Below are 19079 nucleotides of genomic sequence, written 5' to 3'. Positions count from 1 at the left end.
GCTGGGTAATATTCCATCATGTATCTATACCATGCATTTATCCATCCATCTGTCGATGGACACTTGGGTTCTTTGTATAATTTGGCTCTTGTAGATAATGCTTCTATAGACTTTGGGGTGCATGTATCCGTTTGAATTGGTATTTTTGTATTTTTTGTATAAATAGTTACTAATGCAACTGCTGGAACTAGGGTAGTTCTATATTTAACTTTTTGAGGAACCTCCATTCTGTTTTCTAGAGTGGCTACACCAGTTACATGCCCCCCAACAGTGCAAGAGCATTCCCCTTTCTCCACATCCTTGCCAACATCTGTTGTATCTTGTGTTGCTTATTTTAGCCACTCTGACAGGTGTGAGGTGACATGTCATTGTAGTTCTGTATTGTAGCTTTGATGTGTATTTCCTTGATGGTCAGTGATGTTAAGTATATTTTCATGTGTCTGTTGGCCATCTGTGTGTCTTCTCTGGAAAAATATCTGTTCGTGTCTTCTTCCCATTTCTAATTGGATTATTTGTTTTTTGAGTATTGAGTTTTATAAGTTCTTTATATATTTTGGATACTACCCCTGTATCAGATGTCATTTGCAGACACTTCTCCCATTACATAGGTTGCCTTTTAGTTTTTTTGATTGTTTCTCTCACTGTGCAGAAGCTTTTTATTTTGATAAAGTCCCAATAGTTTATTTTGCTTTTGTTTTCCTTGCCTCAAGAGGCATATCTAGAAATAAGTTGCTATGGCCAGTGTCAAAGAGGTTACTGCCTATGTTCTTCTCTAGGATTTTTTTTTATCAGTTTCAGGTCTCACATTTGGATATTTAATAATCCATTTTGAATTTGTTTTTGTGTTTGGTGTAAGAAAGTGGACCAGTTTCATTCTTTTGCATGTTGCTGCCCAGTTTTCCCAACACCATTCGTTGAAGAGACTGTCTTTTCCCCATTGGACATTCTTTCCTGCTTTGTCAAAGATTAATTGACCATGTACTGTGGGTTCATTTCTGGGTTTTCTACTCTGCTCTATTGATCTATGTGTCTGTTTTTGTGCCAATAACATACTGTTTTGATCAGTACAGCTTTGTAATATAATTTGAAGTCTGAAATTGTGATGCCTCCAGCTTTGCTTTTCTTTTTCAAGGTTGCTTTGGCTATTTGGGGGCTTTTGTGGTTCCATACAAATTTTAGAATTGTCTGTTCCAGCTCTGTGAAAAATACTGTTGGTATTTTAATACGGGTTGCATTAAATGTGTAGATTGCTTTGGGTACTATAGACATTTTAACAATATTTGTTCTTCCAATCCATGAGCATGGAATATCTTTTCATTTCTTTGTGTCCTCTTCAGTTTCTTTTACTAATGTTTTATAGTTTTCACAGTACAGGTCTTTCACCCCTTTGGTTAGGTTTATTCCTAGGTATCTTATTTCCTATTTTCCTTATTTATCCTATTTTTAATTTCTTTGATCTCTACTCTAATTTTTATTATATCTTCTTTGGATTGAATTTGCTCCCCCTTTTTTGAAAGTTTCCTAAGACAAAAGCTTAGATTACTGATTTGGAATCTTTCTTCTTTTCTAATGTTTTTCACTAGTTGTGTTGCATCTCCCAAATCTTGATTAGTTGTATTTCCATTTTTATTTTGTTCAAAATATTTTAAAATTTTCCTCAAGACTTTGTCCTTGACCTGTATGTTATTTAGAAGTGTTGTTTAGGGGCTCCTGGGTGACTCAGTCGGTTAAGCATCCGACTTTGGCTCAGGTCATGATCTCGCAGTTTGTGAGTTCAAGCCCCACCTTGGGCTCTGTGCTGACAGCTCGGAGCCTGGAACCTGCTTCAGATTCTGTATCTCCCTCTCTCTCTCTCTGCCCCTCCCTGGTTCTAGCTCTCTCTCCCTCTCTCAAGAAATGAATAAACCATTAAAAAAAAATTAAGAAGAAGTGTTGTTTAATTACCAAGTATATTGGGAGTGTTCCAACTCTCTTTCTGTTATTGATTTCTAGTTTACTTCCATTGTCATCTGAGAACATACTTTTTATGGTTTCTATTCTTTTTAATTTGTTAAGGTGTGTTTTTACACCCAGGATGTGATTGGTATGTCTTGGTGAAATGTTCTGTTAGCTTGAGAAGAATGTGTATTCTGTTGTTGAATAAAGTGTTCTGTAAATGCCAAATTAGATCCGGTTGATTGATGGTGCTGTTCAGTTCAACTATATTCTTATTGATATTTTGCCAATCTGCAAGATCTCTGGGTCTTGTCAGTTATTGACAGAGGGGTATTGAAATCTCCAGCTTAAATAGTGGATTCCTCTGTTTCTCTGTACAGTTCTATCAGTTTTTGTATCGTGTATTGTGATGCTCTATTGTTAGACACAAACACGTTGAGGATTATTATGTCTGCTGGGAGAATTGACCCCTTTATCACTGTGTGATGCTCCTTTTTATCCCTTATATTTTTATTTGGTATGAAGTCTGTTTTGTGTGAAATTAATGTAGCTACCCCAGCTTTCTTTTGATTTGTGTTAGCATGGTATATCTCTCTCTATCCATTTACCTTTAATCAATCTGTGTCTTTATATTTAAAGTCGACTTCTTATGGACAACATATACTTGTGTCCTGTTTGTCATTCACTCTTACAGTCTCTGATTTTTATTGGTGTATTCAGACCATGGACATTTAAAGTTATTACTGATATACTTGGATATCAATATAGTTGGATAATATCTACCATATTTGTTACTGTTTTCTACTCATGGCCCTTGTTTGTTTGTTTTCTTTCTTTCTTTCTTTCTTTCTTTCTTTCTTTCTTTCTTTCTTTCTTTCCTTCTCTTCTACTGTTTTTTTGCCTTCTCTGGTTTTAAGTGAGCATGTTATATGATTGCAGTTTTTCTCCTCTCTTAGCATACCAGGTGAACTATTTTTACTTTTTGTAAGTAGCTGCCCTTGAGTTTGCAGTCACACTGATCAATAATCAAAGGCTGTTGTCAAATAGCTCTATACCACTACGTGGGTAGGGCAAGGTCCTTGTAAGAGAGTGTTTCCAATCCCTCCCTCCTGTCCTCTACAACATTGCTGGCATTCATTTCAGTTATTCATACACTGTAATCACTATATATAGTGCTACTACTGTGATTTGAGCAAACTGTTATATGTTAGATCAGTTAATATTAAGAAAAATAAAATATTTTATCACCATATAATCCTTTTTAAATGCTCTTTCTTTTTTTTATGTAGACCTTAACTTATAAATTGTATCATTTTCCTCCTTTCTGCAGAAGTTCTTTTAACATTTCTTGCAAGGCAGGTCTACTGGAGACAAATTTCCCCAATTTTTATTTATCTGAGAAAGTTTTTATTTTCCCCCTCATCTTTGAAGGTTAATTTGCCTGAATATACAATTCTAGGTTGGTGGGTTTTTTTCCTTTTAATACTTTAAATATTTCATTCCATTGTCTTCTTGCTTACATGGTTTCTGAAGAGTAGTCCAATATAATTATCTTTTCTTCTCTATAAGTAAGGTTGCTTTTTTTTAAAATTCTGATTTCCTTGAGGATTTTCTGTTTGTCTTTGATTTTCTGCACTTTGAATGTGATATGCATAGGTGTAGATTTATTTGTTATATTATCCTGCTTGATGTTCTCTGAGCTCCCCTATACTTTTCTCTATAGGTATAGACTTTCTGCACTTTGAATATAATATGCATAGGTATAGATTTTTTAAAATTCTTTTTTAACATTTATTTATTTTTGAGAGACAGAGAGAGACAAGAGCGTGAGGGGAAGAGAGAGAGGGAGACACAGAATCCAAAGCAGGCTCCTGGCTCTGAGCACAGAGCCTGACGCAGGGCCTAAACTCGTGAACTACGAGATCATGACCTGAGCCGAAGTCAGATGCTTAACTGACTGAGCCACCCAGGCACCCCGATTTTTTTTTTTGTTATTGTTTATTTTATCCTGCTTGATGTTCTCTGAGTTTCCTGGATCTGTGTTTGGTAACTATCATGTTGGAAAATTCTAGGTCATTATTCCTTCAAATATTTCCCCTTTTGTCACCTTTTATAATTGTCCTGCATTTCTTGGATCTTCTCTTCTGTCTTTTTCATTCTTTGTTCTCTTTGTATTTTCTTTTGGGAAGTTTCTATTGGCAGTTCTTTAAGCTCACTGATTCTTTTCTTGATTGTGACCAGTCTATTATTAATGAGCCCATCAAAGGCATTTGTCATTTCCATTACAGTGTTTTTGATTTCCAGCACTTTTATTTTTTCTTAGGGTTTCCATGTCTGCTTATATTGCCCATCTGTTCCTGCATGTGGTCTACTTTTCCCATCAGACCCTTTAACACTTAACATATCAATCATAATTATTTTAAACTCCCAATCTCATAATTCCAAGATAACTGCCATATTCAAGTCTTGTTCTGAGCTTGCTTAGTCTCCTGAAACTGCACTGTCTTTTCATGTGCTTTCTAATTTTTTGTTGAATACTGGACACGATATAGTAGAAGGAACTGAGGGAATAGTTTTTTAGTGTGAGATATTATGTTTTTCTTGGTAGGAGTTGGGCTGTGTTTACTGTTTTGTGTTATTATAGGTGTCAGAGGCTAAAATTTCCTCTAGTGTCCTGGTTTATGTCTCCCCTGTTATCTTTGGGCTTCCCTTGAGAATTCTTCTTAAATATAGTCTGAGATGTGTAATTTTACTGTATTCCTTTGTTATTTTACAGACCCCCTTTTGATGTGGTGGTTAGATGTGGGAGCAGGGGAGGCATTTTATAGTCGTATGGTTAGGTTTCCATCTTTTAATGAGTCTGTGCCCCTTAGCTTTGACCTTCACAAGTGCTTCTCAGTCATCCTCTCATCTTTTTTTTTTTTTTTTCAATTTATATATTTTGAGAGAGAGAGAGAGAGAGAGAGAGAGAGAGAGTATGCATGGGGGTAGGGGCAGAGAGAGAGAGGGAGAGAGAATCCCAAGCAGGATCTGCACTGTCAGCATGGAGCCCGACGTGGGCCTTCAACTCACGAACTATGAGATCATGACATGAGCTGAAATCAAGAGTTACATGCTTAACCAACTGAGCCACCCAAGTGGCCTCACCCTCTCATCTAACGTGCAGTGAGAAGGCTTGAGTGAGCTGGAGTTGGGTATTTCCCTTCCCTCAGGTCACGTAGGTTCTGAAAAGCCCTAGCTGTTAGGTTCTGAAAAGCCCTAGCTGGTAGAATAGTTTCTCTCAAGGCAGGCCTTTCTAAGAATAGAATGCTTTGGGCATATTTCAAAATAGCTATTTTTCCTCTCCTACTAGAGAAGATTGAGGGGATTTGTCTCTAGTCTTTACTGTAAGACCCTGGTAGTGTCCTAAAGATAAAACTCACAAAACTGTGACTGGGTCCTTCTGGGTCCTTTAGACTGGGTCCTTCTGGCATTTTTAACTCTCAAACTTGTCCACCCTGAGCTTCTGGCATTTCACCAATCGCACTTGACCTTTCCCTTTCCTGGTACTGGTTTCCCTGGAACTTTCTGCTCAGGTAGGTTGTGATTCTCAGAGACTGGTCTGTCTCTCAAATTTCGTGGATGGAAGTTTTCCCTGTGACCTCAGTTCTCTGACGGATTTCAGAAGAGTGGTTGATTTCTTGGTTTGTTCAGCTTTTCGCTTGTTGTAAAGATGAAAATGATGTCTTCCAAGCTCATTATATGCCAGACCAAAAATTGCAAGTCTGCAATGTTTTTTTAATTATAGCTTTCGAGCTCAGATTTGGTTTTTGGGTTTTTTTCTGAATAAAATAATTGAAATAGAATTTGCATATATTGCTTAATATGTTTTTTTATTATACTGGTAATGAAGATTAAGGTAAATATTGTACCATCAGTGCATTGATTTTTTTTGTTACATTTTTTTCAGAGAGTGAGACGCCACTAAATAGCTATTCTAATTGTTATTTATCTGTAATCATTTGTATTATTCCTCACCAGGCTAAGGAAGCACTCTTAAAGAACTCTCTGCCAAACTATGTCACTCATAATTTCCCTCCATCTGGCTACCAATTCATGGATAACTATTCCAACTTTCCATGCCTTTCTGTCTCAGAGTCCTGTTATCTATTTAATCACTCTATCAGGTTCAACAAGTTATTAGCATTTGAGCATGAATAATAATATATCTTATTTTTCAGCAGTCTACCTTATTCTTAAAAGTCTTTTAGATAAGCCCTTTAATTAAAGCCTTTCTTAAGCCTACAAAAAAATTGTCAGAAATCACACATTTCTGTGATATGGCCATTAGCAGACCCTCTACTGTATTCCCTAGCCTCTTGTTTTGTTTGTTTGTTTGTTAGCTAATGTTTGAGTTGCTTTATTTCTCTAAATATAATAATTCAGAAAATGGATAGAGAGCATAAGTTTTCCATGCTTTATAGCATGTTGGATCATTTAGTAAACAGCAATTAACAGTGGTTAAAAATGCTTAATGCATTTGCTATTTGTTTCTGCTTTTTACAGGAGGAACTGTCTGGAATGAAAAACAGGGTACAAGTAGTTGTGCTTGAAAATGAAAGTCTCCAACAAGAGCTGAAATCTCAAAGACAAGAGGAAGCAATGAGGGAACAAACACTTCTGGATGCATCTGTGAGCATTGTTTTTAAACCATAAATTATATTTTAGTTTGAACGTTCCTTCCTAACGTTCCCCGACCAGCCTCTGAACTGCTGAAATCCTCCACTTGAAATTTGCCACATGTACTCTGCCGTTGCTCGCTTGGGCCCCAAAAATTAAGATTCGCCGTGGTGGGACGAATCCTCAAATGAAATGATGTAGCAATGCCTCATATCCACACTGGTTTCCTCCCTGAGCGCACCGTTGATGTTTCTTCCATATGGAAACAGCAGGATGAAGCAGGAAGTGCATTACATAGGAGGGACTCTGTTAAATCCAGAAACTGTATACTGGAGCTTGGATTTCTGTTGTATTTCCCTAAGGGTTCCAATCGTGCTCTGAATTCTGATCCGTCTGATTGGCAGAATGGAGGAGCAGAAGGAACCCTGGCCCGAGGGTCCAGGGATCAGCATGTTAGTCTTCCCATTGTCCCTAACAAGCGGGTTAGCGAGTGATTTTACAGGGTTTTCCAACATGGCTTTAACCTCATGTTCCTCTGTCTATTGGCAAATGGAGAGGATTCAGCTATATTAGCAGTTCTTAATCTTTCACGTGAGTGACAATCACTTGAGATATTTGTTGACCGTGCAGAGTCCTGAGTGCCATCCCCTGAGAGTCTGATGCAGTCGCTCTGGGTTGAGACCTTGAGTCGCAAATATGAATGTGCCATATTTTGCAGAACAGTGGATTCAAGGATCTCTATAATTCTAGGACACAGAATTCTTGTGATGATCCTTAAGTAGTGTTTAAACTCAATATCTCCTTATGACTTTTCAGAGGTACTGTCACCTTAAAATTTGTACTTACGCTTTTGCTGTAGGACACAGTTAATCACAGCTTGTTCTGCTTTTTTGAAACAAAGTCAGGGTTGCATGGGGAAGTTTTAATACTTGCCTGCTGCAGCTTTACTTTACAGTGGATTTTGGCTTAGTCATCATTAGCAAATCCATCCTGTTAAGAAAAAAACATGCGTGTCTTAATGTTTTATCTAGGTGTCCTCTAATTTTTGACTTAGAAGTTTTTTTTTTGTTTTTTTTAAATTTTTTTTTTAATGTTTTATTTATTTTTGAGACAGAGAGACAGGGCATGAGCAGGGGAGGGGCAGAGAGAGAGGGGGGACACAGAATCTGAAGCAGGCTCCAGGCTCTGAGCTGTCAGCACATAGCCTGACATGGGGCTCGAACTCATGAACCATGAAATCGTGAACTGAGCCGAAGTTGGACGCTTAACCGACTGAGCCACCCAGGTGCCCCGACTTAGAAGTTTTTTAAATTTTCCTGACCTGATGTTTCATTTGTAATCCTTGAGGTCTGTGTTAGGATTTACTGTTTAGAGACAGCTGATTGTGTTAAATCTGAATGACAAAGTGGGCCGATCAGTGTTTCAGGTTATTTTTCTGCAGTACATTTCAGTTTGCGGTCAGCTGTTTTCCCTTCCCTGGAAGACCTTTTCTTAATATTTATATTATTATGTTATATTATTTATTATCAATATTAGTAGTTAAAATTTCCATCTTAATTGCTTATTCAATGTCAATTTAAGATGTCAATTTAAGCCATATAAAAAGTACTTAGAATTCACTCATTTTAAAAAATTAGTACATTCTTTTGGTTTTCTTCCCAATATGCAGTCACTTAGCAAACAGCTACTTGATTATTCATAGTCTTCAGTATTTATACAGTGGCAAGGAAGTGGAAGAAGGGGGAAGTGAAGTGAGAAAGGAAATCAGGCAGACAAGTGAACCAGAGGGCAGAGAAGTGAGTAACACCAAAGGGGAAGGAGACAATGGTAAAAGTGCAACATGCTTTGCTACATGAACAAAGGAAACTAGCTGAAGTCAATTGCGCCTTAATTATGGATAAAACACAGCTGTCGAGAGTTATGTTTTAACATTCACATGAACTAAAATATAATGCAGACAATCAAAATTATTGTTGCAGATATGTCAGGAGACCTTGATGTCTGTTTTAACGTTGGTCGTCTGTTACTTTGTAGATATAGAATTACTACCCGTACTGCTTTTTTTTTTTTTTTTTTTAAGAGACAGAGGGCTCAGGCTGGGGAGAGGGGCAAAGCCGGGGGGGGGGGGGGGGGGGGGGGGGGGAGGGGGGGGAGAGAGAGAGAAAGATAGAGACGGAGAGAGTCCTAAGTAGGCTCCACACTCAGTGCAGACTTCACGTAGGGCTCGATCCCACAACCCTGGGATCAGGTTCTGAGCCGAAATCAGGAGTCAGATTTTCAACCAACTGAACCAACCAGGCACCCCTACCCCCACTGCTTACTGCTTTTTGCTTGCGTAGGTGAAATGAGGCATTTCAGCAATATAAGCATGGTGCTATAATTCAGAGGGGTTTTTAAATTTAAATTCAAGTTAGTTAACATGTAGCGTAGTATTGGTTTCAGGAGTAGAATTTAGTGATTGATCATTTACATGTAACACCCAGTCCTCATCCCAGCAAGTGACCTCGTTAATGCCCGTCACCCATTTGTTCCATCCTGCTACCTACCTCCCCTCCAGCAACCCTCAGTTTGTTCTCTGTATTTAACAGTTTCTTATGGTTGGGCGCCTGGGTGACTCAGTCAGTTAAGTGTCCGACTCTTGGTTTCAGCTCAGGTCATGAACTCGTGGTTTGTGGGATCGAGTCCCATGTCAGGCCCATGCTGACAGCACAGAGCCTGCTTGGGATTCTCTCTCTCCCTCTCTCTCTCTGCCCCTCCCCAACTCATGCTTGTTATGCCCAGAATTCGTGATCCCCAAAGACCACTAGGGAGCCGAGTCCGATGCAAAAGCAAAAGAACCTTTATTCGAGCTAGCTCGAGCTCAATCCCCTACCTGCACCGACGCAGCGGTGAGATACCAGGGAGAGAGAGCGAGTTTCAAAAGCACAAAGGTTTTATAGGGGTCTAGGGGCAGTTGGTGAGGTAATGGCTGTGGCCTCAGCCGATTGGCTGGGGAAGGGTCGTGGCCTCAGCCGATTGGTTGGGGAAGGGTCGGAGTCCTGTTACGCAGGTCGCTGGGCGTGTTTTGATCAGAAAGTTTGAACGGGTGAGCGGGAGGTTACTCAAGGGGAGGAGGCGCAGTCTGAGGTTTCTGTGAATTTCCCGGAAAAGGGGTCATGTCGGGGACATAGTCACTCAAGGTGGAGAACACAGAACAAGATGGAGTCGGCCGGCGTAGGCCCGCCCTTTCATTCCCCCCCTTGTCATGTAACTTACGGACCCAATCATGGGTCCGGCTGCATTTATGGTGACAAGGGGAACAGAGTTTAGAAGTTTACGCCAAGTTCTGGGAAGCATGTGTCCCTGGGGTGGCTCTGGGAGGTCTAATTAAGTATTGTCCCTGAGCTGGTATCTATGATCTGCCAGGTGATGTTTTGGGGGGTGTGGGGACTCCCGGTAGCATGAGCAATGACAAGCAGAGTTAACAGAGTTACCAATATTAGGTGGGTCGAATGTGCTGTAGCTTGAGCTTGAGCTTGAGCGGGTTGTGTTGGTCCCGACTGATGGCCCATCGCGTGACGAAGTCCTTCCGGATCGAGGAGGGGTCCGCTGGCCGAACGTGGGTGTGATGGACCCAGGTCGCGATGCCGTCTACTTTGAGAGCGGTGGGGGTTGTCAGCACTACAATGTAGGGTCCCTTCCAGCGCGGCTCGAGAGTCTCTCGGTGGTGCCTCTTGACATAGACCCAGTCTCCCGGCTTGTACTGATGAGGTGTCGGGGTCGGGCCAGCCTCGTAGATGGCACGGAGGCGCGGCCAAATATCCTCGTGCGCCCTCTGGAGCCCTCTCAAGGAAAGAAAAAGTTCTTGATCTTTAAACTCTGCAAGAAGTTCAGCTCGAAGGCTGGGAATAACAGGGGGTGGCCTGCCAAACATGATCTCGTAGGGAGTAAAACCCAGAGTGTAAGGAGTGTTTCTAACCCGGTAAAGGGCATACGGTAGGAGAGTCACCCAGTCCCCGCCAGTCTCCATGGTTAATTTGGTAAGGGTCTCTTTTAGGGTTCTATTCATTCTTTCTACCTGTCCTGAGCTCTGGGGCCTATAAGCACAATGTAATTTCCAGTTTGCCCCCACCGCCTTGGCTACTGCCTGTGTTACCTGAGAGATAAAAGCTGGTCCATTGTCTGATCCTACCATGGCAGGAAAACCATACCTGGGTAAGATGTCTTCTAGTAGCTTCTTAGCCACCGTCTGAGCCGTTTCATGCTTGGTTGGGTATGCCTCCACCCAGCCAGAGAAGGTGTCTGTAAATACTAAAAGATATTTATAACCATACTTTCCTGGTTTGACTTCAGTGAAGTCGACTTCCCATTGGGCTCCCGGTCTGGTGCCTCTGAGCCTGGTTCCTTTTTTATTTGATGTGGCTTTCGCGTTGGTGAGTTGGCAGGTCTTGCAGGCAGATACAACTTGCTCTATTTTGGTGTCCTGTTGGTGAATCTTGATTCCGGCATGTCGGATTAAGTCTTTTAATTTTCGGGCCCCCATGTGAGTAGACCGATGCATGTGCTCTAATATTGAGACTCCGAGCCGGTCTGGCAGCACGAGCTCCTTGTTAGGTGTATACCACCATCCCTTTATCTCCTGGGCCATGGGGAGTTTCTTGATCCGCTGTAACTCCTCCTGGGAGTATTTGGGCTGGTCTGGTAAAACTGGGTCTCCCGGGTCTGGTAGTTGTATGGTCATGGTGGGGACTGGAGTAAGGGCTACTGCCTTGGCTGCCTGGTCAGCCTTTCGATTACCTCTAGCTACTGGGTTATCAGCTTTTTGGTGCCCTTGGCAGTGGATAATGGCTAGCTTGGCAGGAAGCCATAAGGCCGTAAGCAGGTTAAGTATCTCCTGCTTATTTTTTATAGTCCGTCCTTCTGCCGTCAGTAACCCCCTCTCCTGATAAATTGCCCCATGAATATGAGCTGTGGCAAATGCATAACGGCTGTCTGTGTAGATGTTAAGCCGTTTTCCAGCTCCCAGCATCAGCGCCTTGGTGAGGGCTATGAGCTCCGCTCGCTGGGCTGACGTTCCGGAGGGTAGAGCCTCCGCCCATACGGTGTCCATTTCGGTGACCACCGCTGCACCCGCATACCTGTGTCCATCTCGCACAAAGCTGCTGCCATCAGTGAACCAAGTAGCCTCGGCATCGGGGAGGGGCTGGTCGGTCAGGTCCATCCGGAATCCATGTACTTGTTCCAGGATTCCCGCACAGTCATGTAGTGGAGCACCTAGGTCAGGGTCGGGCAGCAGGGTTGCAGGATTGAGGGCTGCACTGGGGTGGAACCGCACTCGTGGAGGGTTGAGTAGGAGGCTCTGGTAATGAGTCACACGTGTATTGCTCATCCATCTATCAGGAGGCTGTTTCAGGACCCCTTCAATGGCGTGTGGGGTTGTGATCCAGATCTCCTGTCCTAGGGTCAGTTTGTCTGCATCCTTGACTAGGAGTGCTGTCGCCGCAATAATTCTTAGGCATGGCGGCCAGCCGGCAGCCACTGGGTCTAGTTTCTTAGACAGGTAAGCCACTGGGCGGTTCCAGGGGCCTAAGGCTTGAGTTAGAACCCCTTTTGCTATTCCCTTATGTTCGTCTACAAAGAGGTGGAAGGGTTTCATAATGTCTGGTAGGCCCAGGGCTGGGGCACTTAGGAGGGCCTTTTTTAACTGATTAAAGGCAATTTCTTCTTTTTCAGTCCATTTAAATGTTTTCCCCTCTTTGGTAGCTTCATATAGGGGCCTGGCGATCTCAGCAAAACCTGGAACCCAGAGGCGGCAGTAGCCGGCTGATCCTAGGAATTCCCTCACTTCTCTTCGGGAGGTGGGAGTAGGGATCTTTAGGACAGTTTCTTTTCTGGCATCTGATAACCGCCGCTGTCCGCCCTCCAGGATATATCCCAGGTAACTTACCCTCTCCCTGCATATCTGAGCCTTCTTCGCGGATGCCCGGTACCCTAAAGCCCCCAGGGTAGCCAGCAGGTCCTGGGTCCCTCGCTCACAGTCTTTGGCCGTGTCAGCAGCAATCAGGATGTCATCTACGTACTGTAGGAGGGTGAGGCCAGGGTGCTCCCTTCTGTACTCACCCAGGTCCTCGTGTAGTGCCTCGTCGAAGATGGTGGGTGAATTTTTGAATCCCTGAGGTAGCCGTGTCCAGGTGAGTTGCCCACTGTAGCCCTCCTCCGGATCATGCCACTCGAAGGCGAACAGGGGTTGGCTCTGGGGTGCCAGCGGCAGACTGAAGAAGGCGTCCTTTAAATCTAGTACAGTATACCAGACCCTGGAGGGCGCCAAGGAGCTCAAGAGAGTATATGGGTTGGGAACAGTTGGGTGTATGTCCGCGACCCTCTTATTTACTTCCCGGAGGTCTTGTACCGGTCGGTAGTCATTTGTGTGAGGCTTTTTGACCGGCAGTAAGGGGGTGTTCCAGGCAGACTGGCAAGGAACTAGTACCCCTAGGCTTCGTAGTCTCCGGATGTGTGGCTGGATCCCCTTCCGGGCCTCCTGTGACATGGGGTATTGTTTGATCCTTACCGGACTCTCTCCTGGCTTGAGCTCTACCAGGACTGGGGTCCTATGAGCGGCTAGTCCCATCCCCCCCCCAGTCTCTGCCCAAACCGAGGGGAATTCTTGTAGCCATCTGTCTATATTATCCTCTCTCGGGAGCGCCTCCTGGTGGAGGAGGTATTCATCCTCCAGTTTCATGGTCAGGACCTGGATGGGGTGGCCCTTGCCATCGGTGACCTGAGGCCCCCCTTGTCTGAAAGTTATCTGAGCTCCAATCTTGGTCAGTAAGTCCCGTCCTAACAGCGGGTAGGGGCATTCTGGTATTACCATAAAGGAGTGGGATACCCGGCCCGTTCCCAAATCTACTGTTCTTCGGGTAGTCCATGAATACTGGCTCATACCAGTTGCCCCTTGTACCCAGGACTTCTTGCTGGCTAGTTTTCCTTGTGGGGTGCGGAGGACCGAATGTTGTGCTCCGGTGTCGACAAGGAAGTCAACAGGGGTCCCCTCCACTTTAAGAGTTACCCTGGGTTCGGGGAGAGGGTCCGAACCCCGACTCCCCTAATCACTTAGTTCATCTAGCTCTAGGACTTTTACTCGATCAGTCTTGCTTCCTTTCCCGCCGGCCCTTTTCAGACAATCTCGGGCCCAATGCCCTATCTCCTTGCAGTATGCGCACTGATCCTTCTGCAGCCTCTGCTTCCCCCCCTTGGTGGTTCTTTTACCTTTTCTTACGTCGTCTGCCAGCTGCCAGAGACGGCGGTCTCGTTCCTCAGGGGAGTCAGCAGTGGTAGCTAGTAGTATTCTCGCCAGGTCTCGAGTCTGCTTACTGCTGGCAGCCGCCATGGCGCGAGCCTGCTTGTCCTCAGGAAGCTCCCGGTTATTATATACCTTTTCGGCTACCACCAGTAAGTCCTGCAGACTTTTTTCTCCTAGTCTATCTATTTTCTGTAATTTTCTCCTAATGTCTATGGCCGATTGGTTTACAAAGGCCATGATAACAGCAGCCTTGCTTTCCGGAGCCTCTGGATCCATGGGGGTATAGGTACGGAATGCCTCCATGATCCGTTCTAAAAAGGCAGCCGGAGATTCATCTTTTCCCTGTTGTACATTTCCTACCTTGGCCAAATTGGTTGGCTTTCTAGCAGCCATTCGGAGACCCCCCATTAGAGTCTGGCGGTAGACCCGGAGCCTCTCCTTACCTTCTGCCGTGTTGAAATCCCACTGGGGCCGAGTTAAGGGGAAGGAGGCATCTATCTGAGCCTGGTTGGTGGTGGGATTCCCGTCTGTGCCCGGAACTAGTTTTCGGGCCCCATTGAGGATTCTTTCTCTTTCTTCAGTCGTGAACAGGACCTGCAAAAGCTGCTGGCAATCGTCCCATGTGGGCTGATGGGTAAAAAGAACAGAGTCTAATAAATCAATAAGCCCTGCCGGTTTCTCGGAAAACTTAGGATTCTGAGCTTTCCAATTGTAGAGGTCACTAGTGGCGAAAGGCCAATAGTGATGGGGCTGGTTCCCCTCCGCGTCTGGGGGTCCGGTGGCTCGCAGGGGCAGAATAGTGGAGTCGGCGGCGGAGGCGGATTGCTCCCTCTGAGCCCTTTGTCTGGTGAAGGGCGGGCTTCCCACTGGAGCGTTTCCGCCTCCCGCTCTCGGAACAGCGTCTGCCTCCCCCGGAGGGGGAGGATGGTGTTCTTCCAGCATCCTAGAGGGGTTATATGAGGGAGGAAAAATTAATTCTTCTTCAGTACCCCCCTGTAAGACAGGGTAGAGGGGTGCTGAAGGCTGGATAAGACTTTTCTTCTTCTTTGTCCCCTGCAAAGCAAGAATGGGTTTTGGCTCCGGAGGGAGCGGGGCTAGGAAGGGTTTAAGCCAAGAGGGTGGGTCTTCCACAAGGTCCTGCCAAGTGATAATGTAAGGGAGCTGATCAAGATGGCCCGTCTTAGGCTGAGAGATGATACTCCTGACTCGGTGGATGGTAGGGAGGTCGAAGGTCCCCTCTGGTGGCCATCCGACATTGAAAGTTGGCCACTCGCTAGAACAAAAAAACTGCCACCGACCCTTTCGGACTTCCACACTGAGGTTGTTAGCTCTTCCCCTCACATCCTTAAAGTGATCAATCATAATACTTAGAGGAGTAGTCTGAGTCTGTCCCATAACGTCCGTCCAGTAAGTCCACAGAACAAAACAGAGAAACACAAAAACAGACAAACAGAGGGCCCCTAGAAAATCTTCCAACTCCATGGAAGCAAAACTGAAAGCTAGCTTAGACATTTGAGGGGATTCCACATCCCTCCAAAACCGATGAGGGGATTCCACGTCCCTCCAAAGATGACGGCCTCACGCCGACCAGCGGGAGCGACCCGCCTCGTCTCAGACCTTTGAGGGGATTCCACGTCCCTCCAGAAGGGAGAATCGGAACGTCTTCCGAAACTCCCGGCCCGTGGTCCTCCAGTGCGTCCACTTAGACCGCGTCGGGCACTACCAGAACTCCAGAAGTGAGCTCACACAGAAAAGACAGAACAAACAAACAGACACTAACCGTGGCCAGTCAGGCTCTCCGGGTCGGGGGTCCCTCAGGGGTCTTGGGGATCCCGGACGAGCCCCCAAATGTTATGCCCAGAATTCGTGATCCCCAAAGACCACTAGGGAGCCGAGTCCGATGCAAAAGCAAAAGAACCTTTATTCGAGCTAGCTCGAGCTCAATCCCCTACCTGCACCGACGCAGCGGTGAGATACCAGGGAGAGAGAGCGAGTTTCAAAAGCACAAAGGTTTTATAGGGGTCTAGGGGCAGTTGGTGAGGTAATGGCTGTGGCCTCAGCCGATTGGCTGGGGAAGGGTCGTGGCCTCAGCCGATTGGTTGGGGAAGGGTCGGAGTCCTGTTACGCAGGTCGCTGGGCGTGTTTTGATCAGAAAGTTTGAACGGGTGAGCGGGAGGTTACTCAAGGGGAGGAGGCGCAGTCTGAGGTTTCTGTGAATTTCCCGGAAAAGGGGTCATGTCGGGGACATAGTCACTCAAGGTGGAGAACACAGAACAAGATGGAGTCGGCCGGCGTAGGCCCGCCCTTTCAATGCTCACTCTCTCTCTCTCTCTCTCTCAAAATAAATAAACTTAAAAAGAAAAGATTCTTATGGTTTGCCTCTCTCTCTGGTTTTATCTTATTTTACCTTCCCTTCCTTATGTTCATCTGTTGTGTTTCCTAAATCCACTGATGAGTGAAATCATGTGATATTTGTCTTTGACTTATCTCTCTTAGCATAATACACTCTAGATCCATCCACATTGTTGCAAATAGCAAGATTTCATTCTTTTTGATTGTAGAGTAATATTCCATTGTGTATATATACCATATCTTCTTTATCCATTCATGAGTCAATGGGCTTTTGGACTCTCAATAATTTGGCTGTTGTTGATAGTGCTGCTATAAACTTTGGGTTGCATGTGCCCCTTCAAATCAGCATTTTTGTATTCATTGGATAGATATGTAGTAGTGTAATTGCTGGGTCGTAGGATAGTTCTAATTTTAATTTTTTGAGGCAACTCTGCACTGTTTTCCAGAGTGGCCGCACCAGTTTGCGTTCCCACCAGCAGTGCAAAAGAGATTCTCTTCCTCCGCATCCTTGCCAACATCTGTTGTTGCCTGAGTTGTTAATGTTAGCCATTCTGACAGGTGTCAGGTGGTAGCTCATTGTGGTTTTGATCTGTATTTCCCTGATGATGAATGATGTTGAGCATCTTTTCATGTGTCTGTTAGCCATCTAGATGTCTTCTTTGGAGAGGTATCTATTCATGTCTTTTGCCCATTTCTTCACTGGATTATTATTAATTTTTTTGGGGGGTGTTGAGTTTGATAAGTTCTTTATAGATTTTGGATACCAACCCTTTATCTGATATGTCATTTGCAAATATATTGTCCCATTTAACAGGCTGCCTTTTAGTTTTGTTGATTGTTTCCTTTGCTCTATAGAACCTTTCTGTCTTGATGAGGTCCTAATAGTTCATTTTTGTTTTTGTTTCCCTTGCCTCTGGAGATGTGTCTAGTAAGAAGTTGCTGCAGCTGAAGTCAGAGAAGTAGCTTCCTGTTTTCTCCTCTAGGACTTCGATGGCTTCCTGTCTTACATTTAGGTCATTCATCCATTTTGAATTTATTTTTGCATATCGTATAAGAAAGTGGTCTAGGTTTCATCTGCATGTAACTGTCCAGTTTTCCCATTTGCTGACGAAACTGTCTTTTTTCCATTGGATAGTCTTTCCTGCTTTGCCAAAGATTAGGTGGCCATACATCTGTGGGCCCATTTCTGGGTTCTCTATTCTGTTCCATTGACCTAAGTGTCTGTTTTTGTGCCAGTACCATACTTTCTTGATGATTACAGCTTTGTAGTACATCTTGAAGTCTGGAATTAGTTTTCATTTTCAGGATTGCTTTGGCTATTTGGGGTCTTTTCTGGTTCCATACAAATTTTAGAATTGTGTTCTAGCTCTGTGAAGAATGCTGGTGTTATTTTGATATGGATTGCATTGAATGTGTAGAATGCTTTGGGTAATACAGACATTTTTGTTCTCCTAATCCATAAGCATGGAATGTTTTTCCATTTTTTTGTGTCTTCTTCAATTTCTTTAAGAAACGTTCCATAGTTTTCAGTATTCAGATATTCACTTCTTTGGTTAGGTTTATTCCTAAGTATCTAATAGGTTTTGGTGCAATTGTAAATGAGATCAATTCCTTGATTTCTCTTTCTGCTGCTTCATTATTGGTATATAGAAATGCAACAGATTTCTCAAAGTTGATTTTATATCCTGAGACTTTGCTGAATTCATATATCAGTTCTAGTAGATTTTTGTTGGAGTTTTCCAGGTTTTCCATGTAGATTATCATCTGTAAAGTGAAAGTTTGATTACTTCCTTGCCAGTCTGTATGCCTTTTATTTTTTGTTGTTGCTATCTGATTGCTGAGGCTAGGGCTTCCAGTATTATGTTGAAAAACAGTGGTGAGAGTGGACATCCCTGTCTTATTCCTGACCTTAGGGGGAAAGCTCTCAGTTTTTCCCCATTGAAGATGATATTAGCTATAGGTATTTTGTATATGCACTTTATGATATTGAGGTATGCTCCTTCTCTCCCTACTTTCTTGAGGGTTTTTATCAAGAAAGGATGCTGTATTTTGTCAAATGCTTTTTCTGCATGTATTGAGAGGATCATGTGGTTCTTATCCTTTCTTTTATTATTTATTTTTTAAAATGTTTGTTTATATATTTTTGAAAGAGAGAGAGTGAGCAAGTACATAAACAAGGGAGAGGCAGAGAGAGAGAGGCAGACACAGAATCTGTAGCAGGCTCAAGGCTCTAAGCTGTCAGCACAGAGCCCAACACGAGGCTTGAACCCACAAACTGTGAGATCATGACCTGAGCCTAAGTCAGACACTTAACAGACTGAGCCACCCTGGTGCCCCTTTATCCTTTCTTTTATTAATGTGGTATATCACATTGATTGATTTGTGGGTATTGAACCAGTCCTGCAGTCCAGGAATAAATCCCACTTGATCATGGTGAATAATTCTTTTAATGTATTGTTGGATTCAATTTGCTTGTATCTGGTTGAGAATTTTTCATCCATGTTCATCAGGGAAATTGGTCTGTCATTCTCCTTTTTAGTGGGGTTGTCTTTTTTGGAATCAAGGTAATGCTGGCCTCATAGAGTGAATTTGGTTCTTTCCATTTCTGTTTTTTGGAACAGTTTCAAAAGAATAGGTATTAATTCTTCCTTAAATGTTTGGTAGAATTCCCCTGGGAAGTCATCAGGCCCTGGATTCTTGTTTGTTGGGAGGTTTTGATTACTGATTAAGTTTCTTTACTGGTTATGTGTCTGTTCAAATTTTCTATTTCTTCCTTGTTTCAATTTTGGTAGTTTATATATTTCTGGGAATTTTTCTATGTCTTCTAGATTGCCAATTTGTTGGTATATAATTG

The 19079-nt window shown here is 43.6% G+C and overlaps 1 protein-coding gene across 10 annotated transcripts in view; it reads left to right on the top strand.

Annotated features, from left to right (window-relative positions):
- Nucleotides 1-19079, top strand: part of SDCCAG8 (SHH signaling and ciliogenesis regulator SDCCAG8) — a 258511-nt gene that overhangs the window by 22051 nt on the left and 217381 nt on the right. For all 10 annotated transcript variants that reach the window (XM_042926493.1, XM_042926498.1, XM_042926494.1 and 7 more), the window contains one exon: nucleotides 6481-6606. In XM_042926493.1, the coding sequence (XP_042782427.1) occupies nucleotides 6481-6606 (126 nt within the window). The remainder of the gene's footprint in view (nucleotides 1-6480; nucleotides 6607-19079) is intronic.

This window comes from Panthera leo, chromosome F3 (genome assembly GCF_018350215.1).
Source record: "Panthera leo isolate Ple1 chromosome F3, P.leo_Ple1_pat1.1, whole genome shotgun sequence".
Classification (NCBI taxonomy): Eukaryota; Metazoa; Chordata; class Mammalia; order Carnivora; family Felidae; genus Panthera; species Panthera leo.
This window is presented reverse-complemented; position numbering and strand designations above follow the sequence as displayed.